The sequence below is a fragment of the Giraffa tippelskirchi genome, chromosome 3 (assembly GCF_054371585.1).
Source record: "Giraffa tippelskirchi isolate mGirTip1 chromosome 3, T2T-mGirTip1v1.2.pri, whole genome shotgun sequence".
NCBI classification, from domain to species: domain Eukaryota; kingdom Metazoa; phylum Chordata; class Mammalia; order Artiodactyla; family Giraffidae; genus Giraffa; species Giraffa tippelskirchi.
Genome location: NC_137277.1, coordinates 81,699,931 through 81,716,620, shown reverse-complemented (window position 1 = coordinate 81,716,620; position 16,690 = coordinate 81,699,931). Strand labels below are relative to the sequence as shown.

The following is a 16,690-nucleotide window of genomic DNA, read 5'->3' as shown; positions in this document are numbered from 1 at the left end:
TTGTGCTATTTCTGTAATACTGTGCTAATGAGGTATCATACTATCCATTGTATTGATTTTATTCTCTTTCCAGTCTCTGGAATCACTTTATAGGAGCCTTTTACACTCTATACACTGCTATAGTAGAGTTAGTCGTATTGTAAAAAGATATTCTATGACAAAAGTTCCTATTGTTCCAGAGGCAGGTAAAGGGCAGAAGCATAAGAAGGTTGTGATATTCCTAAAAGAGAAAATGAAATTTCTGACTGGAAAGGTTGAGTACAGGAAGACAGTATCAATTCACCATTTTGTATTAATAATATTAGATTGTAAGGCCAGTTTTTAAAATTCTTTGTGAAGACTTTTATTCTGGCATTGTAGTGGACTTTGCCTTCTATAAGTAAGTAAGCGCAGTCGCTCAGTCGTATCCGACTCTTTGCGACCCCATGGACGTAGCTCACCAGGCTCTTCCGTCCATGGAATTTTCCAGGCAAGAGTACTGGAGTGGGTTGCCATTTCTTTCTCCAGGGTTGCCTTCTATAACCACATAGAAAAGAAGGATAAAATACCACAAGAAAGAAAGATAACAGAGCTGGAAAGAAAGAAAGGAAAATCCATAGGTGCCAGAAACTGAGTGACTCCCAATGAAAATTTATAGGGGTTCCCCTATTTCTGATCCAAAGAACATTAAAAAGGTAGAAACATTTTATGAGTAAATGTGGTTGGTTGTCTGTGTATATTTTGGGGAGGTTAACTTTGGCATTTCAAACCCAGCCATTAATTTAGAAGCAATTATAAGCTTTCATAGATGTCAAGGGAAAATAGGAAGATTTTCCCTGAACACAGTCTATTTTCTGAACAGATTTGTAATTTGACAGTTTATAATCCTGTAGATTTATAGTCTTGCCATTCTTATTCTTTCTAGATATAGATGAATTGAGTCCTCCTAAGTTTAAGCAGCAGAAGGCAATACTTCAGAGCTAATACTAGAGATTTCTATAAACTAAAAATTTTGAAAGATGTCATTATTCTTTGACTTTAAAGGTGGTTATACATTAATTGGTGCTTTCAAAGCATAAGTTAGTGATTAAATAGAGAGAATTTGTTTGGGTTTCCTGCAGTTTGTATTTTCAGTAGCATAATTTTTAAAGTTTTATTTCATTATAAAAAGTTTTAAAATTGGTTAGCAGTTGTGGAAGTCTTAAGTCTCAGGATAGATGGTTGCGTCTACTAATATTCTGCTGCCTCTGTGCACTGCCCCAGAGTGAGAGTTACTTTGTCTTTAGTCACATTAAATCTTTTTTTTTAAAGCATGAACATTTATATTTAATTTACATTTTGACAGTTTTCACATAAATAACAATTTAAACCAGTATATAAACATAAGATAGTTTGTTATAGCAAAGTAAAAAGCAAATAACTTTGATCAGTTTTAACTTTGAGTAGAAGAAAAAAAAAACAAACCACTGTTGATTGTGGGCTCAATATTCACATGTGAGAGGCCTCAGAGGGAAAGTCAAATGGTACAGAGAATTACGAAGTCTCAAGCCACTGTAGTCACATTAAATCTTGATGTGCACTTCCTTCTTGGATATTTATGTCCACAGAGTTTTCTTTCCATTATAGATTGATTTCATTGGTCTTGAAAGTTTGCTCTGGTTCTGTATCATTTATAATATAGTCTTCTTTGATCTTAAGAAAAGGTGGTAAATTGATCTCACCTTATATTTTATAACAAAAACCATTTCTTAAAAGTTCTCAAACCAATTTTCAGTCATGGTAAAGATCTGTTCTGAATGCAGAGTTTCAAAGAATGGCAAAGAGTGATAAGAAAGCCTTCCCAAGTGATCAATGCAAAGAAATAGAGGAAAATAATAGAATGGGGAAGACTAGAGATCTCTTCAAGAGAATTAGAGATCAGTTCAGTTCAGTTCAGTCACTCAGTCGTGTCCGACTCTTTGCGACCCCATGAACCTCAGCACGCTAGGCCTCCCTGTCCATCACCAACTCCTGGAGTCCACCCAAACCCATGTCCATTGTGTCGGTGATGCCATCCAACCATCTCATCCTCTGTCGTCCCCTTCTCCTCCTGCCCTCAATCTTTCCCAGCGTCAGGGTCTTTTCAAATGAGTCAGCTCTTCGCATCAGGTGGGAGTTAGAGATACCATGGGAATATTTCATGCAAAGATAGGCAGAATAAAAGACAGAAATGGTATGGACCTAACAGAAGCAGAAGATATTAAGAAGAGGTGTTAAGAATACACAGAAGAACTATACCAAGAAGATAATGACCCAGATAACCATGTTGGTGTGATCACTCACCTAGAGCCAGATGTCCTGGAGTGTGAAATCAAGTAGACCATAGGAAACATGACTACGAACAAAGCTAGTGGAGGTAATGGAGTTTCAGCTTAGCTATTTCAAATCCTAAAAGATGATGCCATTGAAGTGCTGCACTCAGTATGCCAGGAAATTTGGAAAACTCACAGTGGCCACAGAACTGGAAAAGGTCAGTTTTCATTCCAATTCCAAAGAAAGGCAGTGCCAAAGAATGCTCAAACTACCGCACAATTGCACTCATCTTACATGCTAGTAAAGTAATGCTCAAATTCTCCAAGCCAGGCTTTAGCAATACATGAACCGTGAACTTCCAGATTTTCAAGCTGGTTTTAGAAAAGGCAGAGGAACCAGAGATCAAATTGCCAACATCTGTTGGATCATAGAAAAAGCAAGAGAGTTAGAAAAACATCTACTTTTGCACTAAAGCCTTTGACTGTGTGGATCATAACCAACTGTAGAAAATTCTTAAAGAGATGGGAATATCAGACCATCCTGCCCACTTCCTGAGAAACCTGTATGAAGGTCAAGAAGCAACAGTTAGAACCAGACATGGGACAACAGACTGGTTCCACGTTGAGAAAGGAGTCTGTCAAGGATGTATATTGTCACCTTGTGTATTTAACTTATATGCAGAGTACGTCATGTGAAATGCCAGTCTGGATGAAGCACAAGCTGTAATCAAGATTGCTGGGAGAAATATTAATAACTTCACATATGCAGATGACTCCACCCTTATGGCAGAAAGTGAAGAGGCACTAAATAAAGAGCCTCTTGATGAAGGTGAAAGAGGAGAGTGAAAAAGCTGGCTTAAAACTCAACATCCATAAAATGAAAATCATGGCATCCGGTCCCATCACTTCATGGCAAATAGATGGGGAAACAATGGAAACAGTGGCAGGCTTTATTCTCTTGGGCTCCAAAATCACTGCAGATGGTGACTGCAGCCATGAAATTAAAAGATGCCTGCTCCTTGGAAGAAAAGCTGTGACCAACCTAGACAGCATATTAAAAAGCAGAGACATTACTTTGCCGAAAAAGGTCTGTCTAGTTAAAGCTATGGTTTTTCCAGTAGTCATGTATGGATGTGAGAGTTGGAGTATAAAGAAAGCTGAGCACTGAAGAACTGATGCTTTTGAACTGTGGTGTTGGAAAAGACTCTTGAGAGCCCTTGGACTGCAAGGAGATCCAACCAGTCCATCCTAAAGGAACTCAATCCTGAATGTTCATTGGAAGGACTGATGCTGAAGCTGAGACTCCAATACTTTAGCCACCTGAAGAGTGAAGAGCTGACCCATTTGAAAAGACCCTGATGCTGGGAAAGATTAAAGGCAGGAGGAGAAGGGGAAAACAGAGGATGAGAAAGTTGGATGGCATAACCAACTGATGGACGTAAGTTTTAGCAAGCTCCGGGAGTTGGTGATGGACAGGGAAGCCTGGCGTGCTGCAGTCCATAGGGTTGGAAAAAGTTGGACACGACTGAGTGACTGAACTGAACTGAAAGATCTATTGAAGAGTCACCTTGTTTCAACAATTGATATGAACTTTTGGCTTTTTGGTAGAAGTTGCATTTTTCCTGCCCATGTGTTCAGCTTTCAAATTAAATATCTTTGCAAGTTTGATTAAACTAGGTTGTAATTTGCTAACCTTTATATAAAGATTTATTTGAGAATTTTAGATAATATTTTTGTTATATGACATTATCATAAGAAGTGACATTCACTCAGCCAGTGTGTAACTGTTAAAATTACATGACAGAATAAGAGTTTTTTTGTCACTTCCAAGTAAAAATTCTTTTTGATAGGACCCACTCCTTGCTTTTTCAGTATTGATTTCTGCGTTATAAACGTATATTCAGTACAGAGTTTATGTATTATCCACTGACTCCTTCCCTCCCCCCTTTTTGGTCATCTTTGTGAAGTCAAAGTAAACTTCTGAGGTTAGTTGCTAAAAGCTATATAGTTATTTTTTGTATATATGTTATACTGCAATATTTTATAAATAAAATATTTATAACATTAAAGATAAAACAGCTATAGTGTAGTTTTATTTGACTGCCCTGTCATCATGGAGTGGGTGTTAGAAGTAGAGAAGTTATAAGAACATTATAGTGAAAACAATTACTAAATATAGCTACTGTGATTTTCTAAATATTCATTAAAAAATAATTTTATGAGATCATTCCAGTGATCTCACTTGGAATGATGGTAAGGAAAGAATCAAACTAGAGGCAGTACCATGTAGTAGTGAAGAGCACAGGCTTATTTATTACTTATTTGCCCTTGTTTATTACCTGGTTCATATCCTGGTTTTGTAGCTTACTAGCTGTGTGACCTTGAGTAAGTTAATTAACTCACCTAACCTCTTAAGATATGTAACGTCTCTGTAATGGAGTAATAACTTCATAACATTATCATAAGTTAATATACATAACAAACTTAGAACAATACCTGGCACATGATAATACTTGTTTACTAAAATGAAAATTTGACCATTTTAATATAAACATTTTGAAATTTGTTTTGGTCTTTCTGAGGGTTATTTTATTACTGCTTTATAACACATTGGAATATTATTGTTTGCATATCAGCCTTGTTTACTACCCTAATCCTACCCCCAACCACTAACCCCTAAACCTAACCCTAACCCTGAGACTGGATGGTGGATATTTACCTCTTTATTTCTAGCACTTATTATTTTGCCATCTCTGATAAATATTTCCAAAATGGAAAAGTTACCCCTCTAAGCACTTGAGTTTTCTGCATCCATCTTCTCATATATATACAGTTTAGGACTTCTTGTGTATATGAAATAATATTCATGATTCATATAAACTTATTTAAATATAATTTGGGCTAGAAGATAAGAGGAAACAAAATTTGAGGAGCATATCTACTTTTTTTCATATTGTTCCTGCTCTGTAGAGTTCTTTTGTGTGTTTTAAATGTTTTGTAGCACTTTATATAAAATACAAGCACCTTGCGAATCTGGTTTATCTACTGTTCCATGTTCTTTTTATGGTTGTCACATCTTGATATGATTTATAGTTCTATCACTCCATCATACAGTATTGTAATTTTTAAAAGTAATACACATTTTAAAGAAATCAAGAAGAATAGTCAACTTTATTTGCTCACGTATTTACTCTTTCAGTTATTACTTATTCCATTGTGAAGACAGTACATTTAGTGTTAAACTTCCCTTCAGCCTATACAAGTTCCTCTGGCATTTCTTGTAGCGTAGGTGTGCTGGCTCTTAGTTCTCTTAGTTTTCATCTGAAGAGCTCTTTGTTTTACTTTTGTTCTTGAAGGATACCTTTCACCAGATATAAAATTCTAAGTTGGCATTCTTTTCCTTTCAGTTCAGTTCAGTTCAGTTCAGTCACTCAGTCGTGTCCGACTCTTTGCAACCCCATGAATCGCAGCACACCAGGCCTCTCTGTCCATCACCAACTCCCGGAGTCTAACCAAACCCATGTCCATCGAGTCGGTGATGCCATCCAACCATCTCATCCTCTGTCGTCCCCTTCTCCTTCTGCCCCCAATCCTACTCAGCATTAGGGTCTTTTCCATTGAGTCAACTCTTCGCATGAGGTGGCCAAAGTATTGGAGTTTCAGCTTCAACATCAGTCCTTCCAATGAACACCCAGGATTGATCTGTTTTAGGATGGATTGATTGGATCTCCTTGCAGTTCCTTTCAGCACTGTAAAAGTGTTGTTCAGTAGTTTCCTGGACTTTTTTTTTTTTTCCTGGACTTTCTGGGGAGAAGTCAGTCATAACTTTTTTTGTTATTACATTATATGTAGTATTTCATTTTTCTCTAGATGCTTTTAAGATGTCTTTCTCCTCTTTTTCTTTGTTTTTTAAGTTGCAATTTGACTGTGACGTGCCTTTGCATTTATCTTCTAGAGTTCTCTGACTTTCTTTAATTTCTAAACTTACATCTTTCAACAGATTTGGAAACTTTCTGTTATTATTTCTTCAAATACTTTTTTTAATTCCTTTTCCTCTTGTTCTTGGGTCTCCATTTATATGTATGTTAGTATTTTTCTGTTGTTCCACAGGTCCCTGCAGCTCCATTTATTTTTTTCTATTTTCTTTGTTCTTTAGATTATGTATGTTTTATTGCTCTAACTGTAAGTTCACTGACATCTCTGGTCTGTTTTTAAGTTCCTCCAATGAGTTTTTATTTCAATTTTAATTATAGAATTTCTGTTTTTTAAAATAATTTCTATGTCTTTGCTGAGATTTATTTTCTCTTATTCACTGGGAACATATTTTCCCTTTTGTCCTTTAGTGTGGTTATAGCTGTTTTCAAATCCTTGTGTGCTATTTCCAATATTTTGGATCATCTTGGGGTTTCTTATTGATTGCCTTTTCTCTTAATTATGGATAACATTTTGTTGGTTGTTTATGGCTAATAATTTTGAAGTGTATCTTGGACATTGTTAATAATATGTTGAGGAAAGTCTGTATGTATTCTGTTACATTTGTCTGAAAAGACTTAAGGAAGCTGTGGTACATATACACAATGGAATATTACTCAGCCATTAAAAAAATACATTTGAATCGGTTCTACTGAGATGGATGAAACTGGAGCCCATTATACAGAGTGAAGTAAGCCAGAAAGAAAAACAACAATACAGTATACTAATGCATATATACGGAATTTGAAAGATGGTAACGATAACCCTATATGCGAGACAGAATAAGAGACACAGATGCATGGAACAATTTTATGGACTCTGAGGGAGAAGGTGAGGGTGGGACGTTCTGGGAGAATGGCATTGAGACATGTGTATTGTCATATGTGAAACAGAGCACCATTCCATGTTCGATGCATGTGACAAGGGCTCAGGGCCGGGGCAATGGGATGATCCAGAAGGATGGGATGGGGAGGGAGGTGGGTGGGGGGTCCGGGAAGGGGAACACATGTAAACCCATGGCTGATTCATGTCAATGTATGGCAAAAACTATTACAATATTGTAAAGTAATTAGCCCCCAACTAAAATAAATAAATTTATTTAAAAAAAAAAAAAAAAAAAAACCAAGCAATTAACTTGACTTAACTCAGGTTTACTCCTGTGATGGTGAGCAGCTGAATTATGTATTCAGTTCTTTCAAGCTTAACTGGGCTGCTTAATGGCACCCCACTCCAGTACTCTTGCCTGGAAAATCCCATGGACGGAAGAGCCTGGTAGGCTGCAGTCCATGGGATCGCTAAGAGTTGGACACGACTGAGCAACTTCACTTTCACTTTTCACTTTCATGTACTGGAGAAGGAAATGGCAACCCACTCCAGTGTTCTTGCCTGGAGAATCCCAGTGACGGGGGAGCCTGGTGTGCAGCCGTCTATGGGGTCGCACAGAGTCAGACACGACTGAAGCGACTTAGCAGCATACACTTGTTATTCAAGGTCAACCAGACATTTGGACAGAGTTTATATACAAGTCCCTCTCTACTCCTGGATTTGGGTGATTTTTCTGTGCTCTTCCCAGATGCTGTGTTTACTGCAAACACCATTCAGTGGTTCTTTAAGCCAGGAATAATCTAGGGTTTTTGCATTCTTGACTTCCCTGGTGGCTCAGACGGTAAAGCGTCTGCCTACAAAGTGGGAGACCTGGGTTCAGTCCCTGGGCCAGGAAGATCTCCTAGAGAAGTAAATGGCAACCCACTCCAGTATTCTTGCCTGGAAAATCCCATGGATGGAGGAGCGTGGTAAGCTACAGTCCATGGGGTCTCAAAGAGTTGGACACGACTGAGCGACTTCACTTTGCATTGTTGCATTCTTTATTCTTTCTGTGATACTCTGTGTGCTGGAGCTTTCCCTTAGGCTAAAACCTGTTGAAACTGGAAACTTATGTGGTGCTGTTTTCTTCTTACCCCTTATTTTTGTCTATCATTGGGCTATCTATACTGTCCTCAAATAATTAGGTTTTGTTTTGTTTTTTTCCAGAGCTTATCATTATATGTGGGAGGGTTGGTTTGATAGCTACTACTTGACCTCTGCTAGAAACAGAATCTAAGATTTGAATTTACATGAAGATACTTTGCTGTAATGTTTTATTTCTTTTTACCTTAGGTACCCTCTTAGTGGCATGATATTGCCAACTTTTAGAGAGTGGATCCAAAATACCCTTGGAGTAAATGTGGAGCATAAAACTACCTCTAAAGTAAGCAAATAAAAACAATTAATAATATTCTTAACTGAGTGTGTGTATATGTGTGGTTAATCCCAAATTAATTAAACTTATCTTTATAATTTGTTACAGTTGCTTTAATATATTTGTCCTTCTTTTTGTTAGTTTGATTGGCCTTGCTAGACTTTGTAGGGGTGTGTTTTTCTTTGTTTTTTTAGCGTCACAGATATAGAGCCTAATCTCAGCTTTTATCTTGAGATTTTCCTCAAACTTTTAAACTCTGTGAGCCTCAGTTATCTTAATAGGAGAAATGAGAGTTTCATGTCAGTTCTATGTGTCACACACAAGTAGTAGTTAAGTTCAGATGAATTAATTCTGTGAGAGCACTTTGTTACCAAAGTATAAGTTGTTGTTATTTTTACATTTTGTAATGAACTGACAGTAATCTAGATTTATATAGAATAATTTAAAATAAAAATGTAATATTATATTACTATCAAAACATTTAGAATATTTAAAGATTGAAAATAGAATTTTGATTAAGATATGAGTGATAGAGAATTTTAGTTTGCTCTTGTAGTATCACTTTTCTGACAGGGGAGTTAAAAACCTTTAAACTGTATATGTATTAAAATAATGAAACAGCATTTCTTTATATAATTATAATGTTTATTATTTATTACTTACTATGGTATAGTATTCTGTATATCCCTTTGTGTATAACTTCCATAAGAGCAGAGGCTATGATTTATACTATATTATCCACTATATTCAACATATTATTAAGGACTGTAGGTATTTAGTGAGTGTTTTGTTTATTTATAAGTCCACAGTTACATTTTATTCTTGTACTTAATTAGACTAAACATCTAATTCCTACCTCTCCCAAACCAAATTCTTTTAACCTTTCTTTACAAAATCTCTATTTCCTTAATTTTTTTTTTTTTTTTTTTTGAGGCAAGGAATGCGACCTTATTAAGAGAGCTGGCTAACTGAGAAGATGACAGACTAATGTCTCAAAATAACCATCTTTTCTTTCTGTGTTTTGACTATTTATTTTACTTTTTTTTTTTGACACTGATACAATCTATGTATCATATTCAGAAATTTTACCAGTTTTACATGCACTTCTTTTTTTCTGTTTTAAGCCATTTCAATTTTCAGTAACTTAACAAAATTAGTTATCTGTATGTTTTATCAGGGTTCTTTTGGTCATTTCTTTGCACTGTAGGTTAATTCCATGAGGTCAAGAGTTTTAAAATTTTTCGTGTTTAACTCACTGCTGTATCACCAGGGTCCTATAGCACAAGCACAAGAAATATTTATTATATAATTGAATATTAAATATAGCACATTAATAAGATATTTAAAGGCTATGTAAATATTTTTCTTTACATATTCTTATATTTTATTTTTTCCAAATACTATACCATAGCTTTTTTAGCATAACAGATTTGATTTGGTTACTCATTTGTAGAACTCTTCCTATATGCTAGGCATGGTAATAGGTGCTTTTCACAAAAATTACCACATTTAACTCTCCTTCCTTTTGGCAGTTGTATAAATTTGATGGCTATAATCTCATTTAATAGTTGAAACCAAGCCTCAAAGAAGCTGGGTGAGCCAATGTCACATAGCTTTAAAGTTGAAGATTTACTTTTCAAGTTACTTGTTAGTTGCAATTAAATATCAAGTTTATGTTGTGAGTTTTAAAGCAGGCCTATAGAAATGGGTTTACTTCTTATTGGGAGGCTTTTTGCTGATCATTCTGAAATGATAAATTTTATCTACAGATGAAATGTAGATAATGCAGAAGTTAACTATCTATATCCCAGTCTCCCTAGTTTAAGATTGAAGATTTGAGACTTTGCTATCTTAATTGTAATCTTTATTTTTATTATATTTGTTTGTTTTTGACCACACCATGTGGCATAGGGGATCTTACTTATTAGTTCCCTGATCAAGGATTGAACCTATGCCCCCTGCAGTGAAAGCATGGAGTCTTAACCACTGTACTGCCAGGGAAGTCCCCTTAATTGTAGACTTTAGAAATAATGAAAAGGTGGGACATAGAAACAAAAGAGAAAACATAAGGCTCTTATAACTTATGTTACAGAATGTGGTTTTTTCAGACCATTTGTAATTGGTTACTGTCACAGAGTTGGTTTCCATGTGTATTATTTATTATTTTTCTATGCTTCTGTCCTAGTTCAGATGTAAAAAAAAATTCATGTTTTATAGTCACTTCTCTGTAACATTTCTAATTTTTACTTTCTAGAATAAGTCAAAAAAACCAATTTTATTTTCTAGGCATCCTTAAATCCTAGTGATACACCTCCTTCTATTGTAAGTGAAGATTTTCTTCATGACCTTAAAGAAACTAATATTTCATATTCACAAGAAGCAGATGATCGAGTATTTAGAGCTCATGGTAAGCAACTTCATATAAATCCAATTTAGTTTTAAGTTTTAAATTTCCTTTAATTTAAGATGCTTTTACATTTTCTTTTGTAAACCACAAAACAGGTCATTGTCTTCATGAGATATTTTTGCTCAGGGAAGGAATGTTTCAGAGAATTCCTGATATAGTTTTATGGCCAAGTAAGTTCCTGTTTTTCTTTGTATTATTAATTTAGTATTGTTAAAGTTTAAGTAAATTTAGTGTTGGAAATATTACTTTTAAACATATGAGCTGTAAAAATATAGATAGCTATATTTTTAGAGTTTACTGAAGGTCATATAATTCTTAATATGATCATACTGAATGGTTTTAATGATTAATTTTGTTGTTGATAACTAAATCTTCATTTAATATGTACATATCCTTTTAAAAAGTCAGTAGAAAAATATATTTTTGGCTAATTTGGAAGCTTAATAAAATTATTATCAATCAATGATATATTCAGATGCATAGAAACTTTTAGTTAAGATGGTTTGTTGATATCAACTTGCGGGCTAAGAACTAATGGTGTTCAGAATAATGAAGCAAGTTATTTAATATAGATATTGTCTTTGATATAAATAGTTAAATTTTGAGAAAATAATTTCATTTAGGGATTTGACTTGAGATGGAAGGTGGATGAGCTTTCTGCTGTTATTTTGCTCTTACTGATGACTGCTGCTGCTGCTAAGTTGTTTCAGTCGTGTCCGACTCTGTGCGACCCCATGGACTGCAGCCTACCAGGCTCCTCTGTCCATGGGATTTTCCAGGCAAGAGTAGTGGAGTGGGTTGCTATTGCCTCCTCCACTTACTGATGACTAGGCCCTATATTTATATGTATGATCTTTATATCCATCTCTTGTAGCAGAAAATTTAAAGCTGAATAAGTATATTGCCCCTTATTGTCCATAATTAACTTGTAAGAAGTTCTGCTCATCTTCTCATCCATTTTTTCTCTCCAGACTCCATAGAAGGAGTATATAGAGTGTTTTATTTTTCAAAAAATTACCTCATGTATGGACTTTTAGTTCTTAGATATGATCTTTTTCCTTTTCATGGAGTATCTGAGGGAAAAATCCTGCTTTAATTTTGTGGTAGGAAGGAGGTTGACATACACAGGAAGAAAATAATCTGTTTGAGTAGTGTATTGGTGCCTAAATCAAAATTTTGTTCGGTTGACTCTTTCAGTATAAGGACTTCTTGGGAATAGTTTGTTTCCCAACATGTTGTCATTTCACTGAGGTCTCTGATAAACTTTAATGTAAATTTCCATTGGGTAATAAAGTTCAAAGTTTTCCTTGCATGAGGGCAAGTTTTGAGACAGTAAGGCAATTTGAGACAATGTCGTATTCCATACAGTGGAGGTGGCTTTCTCATCTTGCAGTTTGAATATCTACACACCATATATGTGTGTATGTGTGTATGCTGTGTAGATATTTAAACTGCAAAATGTATAAAATTATTTAAAAATGAAAAGTTAAAGATAAAAAATAGTTTTAGGTTAGTGATTTAATGTGTTCCTGAGTGAATAAATGAAGAAGTTGTATTGTGCTTTAGACCCTTGTATTGCAGTATTACCCAGATTTTTTTCATGTTCGGGATTAATTTATTTTCCCTTTTTTCAACAGCATGTCATGATGATGTAGTTAAGATTGTGAATCTAGCGTGCAAATATAACCTTTGTATCATACCAATTGGTGGTAGGTATTGTGCCTTTCGAATTTTAATGTGATGTAAAGTTGTTCTATTTTAAATATTTGTGCATTCCCACTAAAAACAAGCATTCTTATAGTTGTGATATGGTTATCCTGAAAAATTGGCTTATGCTGCTCATTTCTGTTCTCAGTAGATCTACCTAAACTGTTTAAGATACGATTTACCCTAGTTCATGGCTTCTTTCCCATATGGATTCTAACTGAAGCTCTGACTTACTGCCTAAATAAGAAAATGTTCCTTCTTTAGTAATTACTTTCTAACCTTTATCTTAATGGAGAGACTATTATTTTTTCAAAGACTAACGATACCCAGCATAAATCTTTGAGGAGGGATATGCATATGTAAAAGATCAACCAGGACAGTGATAACCAAATGAATAATATCTTTTAATACTGAAAATTAACATTATTTTACATTTTAAGGCAAATTTAATCTCTTTTGATCATTCATCAACCATATTGTTTTAACAACTTCCACAAGCCAAAGGAGGTTGCCTTCACTGACTGAATTGGCATTAATGGAATGGAAATGGGACCCCTACACATCATAAGTTCCAGACACCTTCTTCAGCTGATACTTCCTTTGAATTCACGTACAAAAGGCATTACAGTGCCACTTTTAATGAATAGTGTTCTGATTTCAAATGACTTGGACAAGAAATAGTGGTCACTGGTCACAGCCATGTTCTTAATATTATCATACCTTGAAAAATTAAGCTGAACCTTGTAGGTAAACACCCCATATAATTCTTACCTTGTGTCAAGGTGACTTCCACGTGTATTCTGTTCAAAACATATGAAAGTACCAATTAAAAGTTTATTCTGCTATATGATTATACAGATCTGGTTAAGAATTGAGAATACTATATTGTTCTATACTGTTATCAAGAAAGCATTTTTCCTTTGACAACAAATGTTAAGGAATATGTTCTAATTTATTGAGGTCTTTTTGTATGGGAATATAAGATAGTATTTTAAATGATAAGTGAATCTCATAAATATGATAGAAAGGAGATAATGGTGTCTCTAGTATAGGATGGGTATTTTTTTCTTTTATGCTGTCTCTCCACAGTAATCATTAGCTTAGAACTTCTCTAATTATGTTTTTGGAGTTCCACAAATTGTTAGGGGCTTCACTTGAGTGTGCCCAAGGGATGGAGCCATGTCCCATTGCTTTCAGCTCCATAATATTTCTTCATTTTGGCATGCACCATAAAATAAAGGTGAGTTTACTTTTAGTGTGTTAGTATTTGCCAATTACATTTTGCAAAGTAGAAATAGGTATTTTTCCTAGTGGGCCTATTTGTATACTTTGTATTAGGAATTTTCCCTAGATGATGTAGCTAAAAAATAATATTTAAGCATAGTTATTGTCTTCTATTTTGGCAGGAGGAACAAGTGTTTCGTATGGCCTGATGTGTCCTGCAGATGAGACAAGAACAATTATTTCTTTGGACACTTCACAAATGGTATATGATAACTTAAGATGTGTTTGAAGATAGTGTTTGGTTTTAAAAGTTTTCTCTATGGCTCAATCTTAGTTGTTTTTAAAAAGGTATATTGTCCATTTTGTTTAAAATTTGTTTCATCATTATATTTTATCTTTGTTTTCAGATCTCAAAAAGCTAAGTTCACTCTTACTTAGTCATATACTTTGATGAATTCTACCAAATTGACATACGAAATTGACAATTTGAGAAGCATGGATTGAAATTGTGATACAATAGATGACCTGATTTGTATTGTTAAAAAACAAATAATATTAGTTAATGTTAATTTGAGTCATCAAAACTTACTTGTTTCTCAAATTTTTACTAATGCTGTTGCATTTTGCTTTTGGAAGAACAGAGGGGCTAATTAATTTTAAGATTAACTTAAAATTAGTAAAGGAACTAATACATTTTAAGATTATTTTTTGAAATTTTGGTTCATTATGGTCTAAGAGTTGGCCCTTGTGCTATTTTAAAGTTTTAGTTTGGGTATGAACTTGATCTTCATATAGTCAACAGTATTCCTGCTTCTATAATCCTCTATTATAATAAAAACTTTAATATTTATGATTTCATTGAAATTTTTAAGCATCAATGTTGAGAGAATAATATTTTTAGTCTCTAAATAATTATTTACATTTTGTCATATTGACTTTATCTTTTTTCCTCTACTATTTTTAAAGCAAATCCTGATGCATACTACTTTACACCAAATATTTCTGTGTATTTCTTTTAAAAAGGACATTTTCTCACTATGTTATCACTTCTGACAAAATTAAAAGTAAATTCTTATGTCATTTAGTATCCAGTCCACATTCGTTTTCCAGTTATCTCAAAACTGTCTTTATTTTATAGTTGATTGTATGAATAGGAATTCAGACAAGGTCCACGTTAGCTTTTGGTGGTTTCTTTTAGTCTCATTTAATCTGAAACCTTCTTCCTCCTTTTATGAGTGTCTGTGTTCTAAACCAACTCCTGTGCAATATACTGCCTGTGTTACTATCTCTGTGATGTTGTATAGTCAGGGACAAGTGGAGCTTTCTAGTGTGGGTCAGTTCAGTTCAGTCCAGTCGCTCAGTCATGTCAGACTACCGCTACTTAATTTCTTATCTTGTCAGTTGCTGCTTTGAGTTAGGAAGCTGTATTTCCTGAGAAAGTGTCTGTTACATGGAGGTGAGACTTCTTTCTTCTTTTGCAACAGAATCGTATCCTCTGGGTTGATGAGAACAATCTGACAGCTCATGTAGAGGCTGGCATAACAGGACAAGAATTGGAAAGACAGGTATGTTATTTAAGATTTTCAAAACCACTATGTGTCCCCTTTGAAAAAAAGTACCTTTCACAATATGTTCACTGACTGAGATTTTTTCAGTTTCTGTTTTGGGTCAGGTATTGAACTAGATGCTGTGAACTGCGTAGTAAATAAGACACCCATCTCTTACCCTTGGAAAGCTTATATTATATTATGACAGAAAATTAGGTAAAGAGACAATATAACTCAATCAGAATTGCTAGAAGAAGGCTAAATGTGGGATGTTAAGGCTCATTAAATGAGGTTCAAAGGGAAGGAGTTGAAGAAGGTATCACAGAGAGCTTGGCATTTAAAATGAAACTTCAGGATAAATCAGTGAAAAGGAATTATGAGGGTGGGGAGAACAATCCAGTCAGAGGAAGCAGCATGTGTGGAAGCTTTATAGCCAGCTGTTGCTTGAGGGGATCTGCAGGTAGCTGAGTACGGCTAAGATCTAGTCTGTGTATATCTGAGAACACACATTCTTGGTGTTTGTATTCTGGGTTAGTATACATACAGTTGGGCTTCCCTTGTGGTTCAGCTGGTAAAGAATCTGCATGCAATGCAGGAGACCTGGGTTCGATCCCTGGGTCAGGAAGATCCCCCGGAGAAGGGAAAGGCTACCCACTCCAGTATTCTGGTCTGGAGAATTCCATGGACTAGACAGTCCATGGGGTTGCAAAAAGTCGGACTGGGGTCGCAAAGAGTCGGACACGACTGAGCGACTTTCACTTTCTTTCATACATATGGTAGTGGTGGAGGATGAAGCCAGGACGACACGAAGAGGTAGATCATAAAGTTTGAACTTTAACTTTGTACTCAGATAGTTCTTGTATGCTACTATGTGGAGGATGGATGGACACATAAAGGCAGATAAAGTGGCTGCTGCAGTAATTTGGGTAAGAGCTGATAGCAACTTGAAATAAAGTAGTAAAAATGGAGCAAAATAGAGTAAGTTGGACATAGAATTTTCAGAAATTAATAAATTTGATCAGTTGGTTGGTATTCGCTATTCACTGAAATTTTCAGTGAATAATTTTACTGAAAACTGCTTATCTCATGAAACTCTTAGGGTCCTTATAGTACTTTTGGGATCCTAATGAATTTTAGGAAACTTGAGGTTCTCTTCATGGATTCTAAGCAGGTCATTGTTAAAATGTATTGGTTCCTTCAGCCCTTTAAAATATGGTCAAGATAATTGTAACACAGCTTTTGCAAGCAAAATTAGAAAGTCCAATTTGCTGATGATGAACTGAATGTTTTGTTCAGTTTGGATTACAGAAACTCCCTCCTTCCT

At 34.9% G+C, this 16,690-nt stretch overlaps 1 protein-coding gene across 7 annotated transcripts in view; it reads left to right on the top strand.

The window, feature by feature from the left end:
* The window catches only part of AGPS (alkylglycerone phosphate synthase), a 126,041-nt gene that overhangs the window by 30,907 nt on the left and 78,444 nt on the right, over window positions 1-16,690 (top strand). For all 7 annotated transcript variants that reach the window (XR_014079397.1, XR_014079396.1, XR_014079395.1 and 4 more), the window contains exons 3-8: window positions 8,400-8,490; window positions 10,768-10,888; window positions 10,984-11,058; window positions 12,526-12,597; window positions 14,002-14,081; window positions 15,304-15,384. Coding sequence is in view for 4 of the 7 variants with exons in the window: in XM_081579591.1 (XP_081435717.1) it covers window positions 8,400-8,490; window positions 10,768-10,888; window positions 10,984-11,058; window positions 12,526-12,597; window positions 14,002-14,081; window positions 15,304-15,384 (520 nt within the window). In the remaining 3 variants the exon portion in view is untranslated. The remainder of the gene's footprint in view (window positions 1-8,399; window positions 8,491-10,767; window positions 10,889-10,983; window positions 11,059-12,525; window positions 12,598-14,001; window positions 14,082-15,303; window positions 15,385-16,690) is intronic.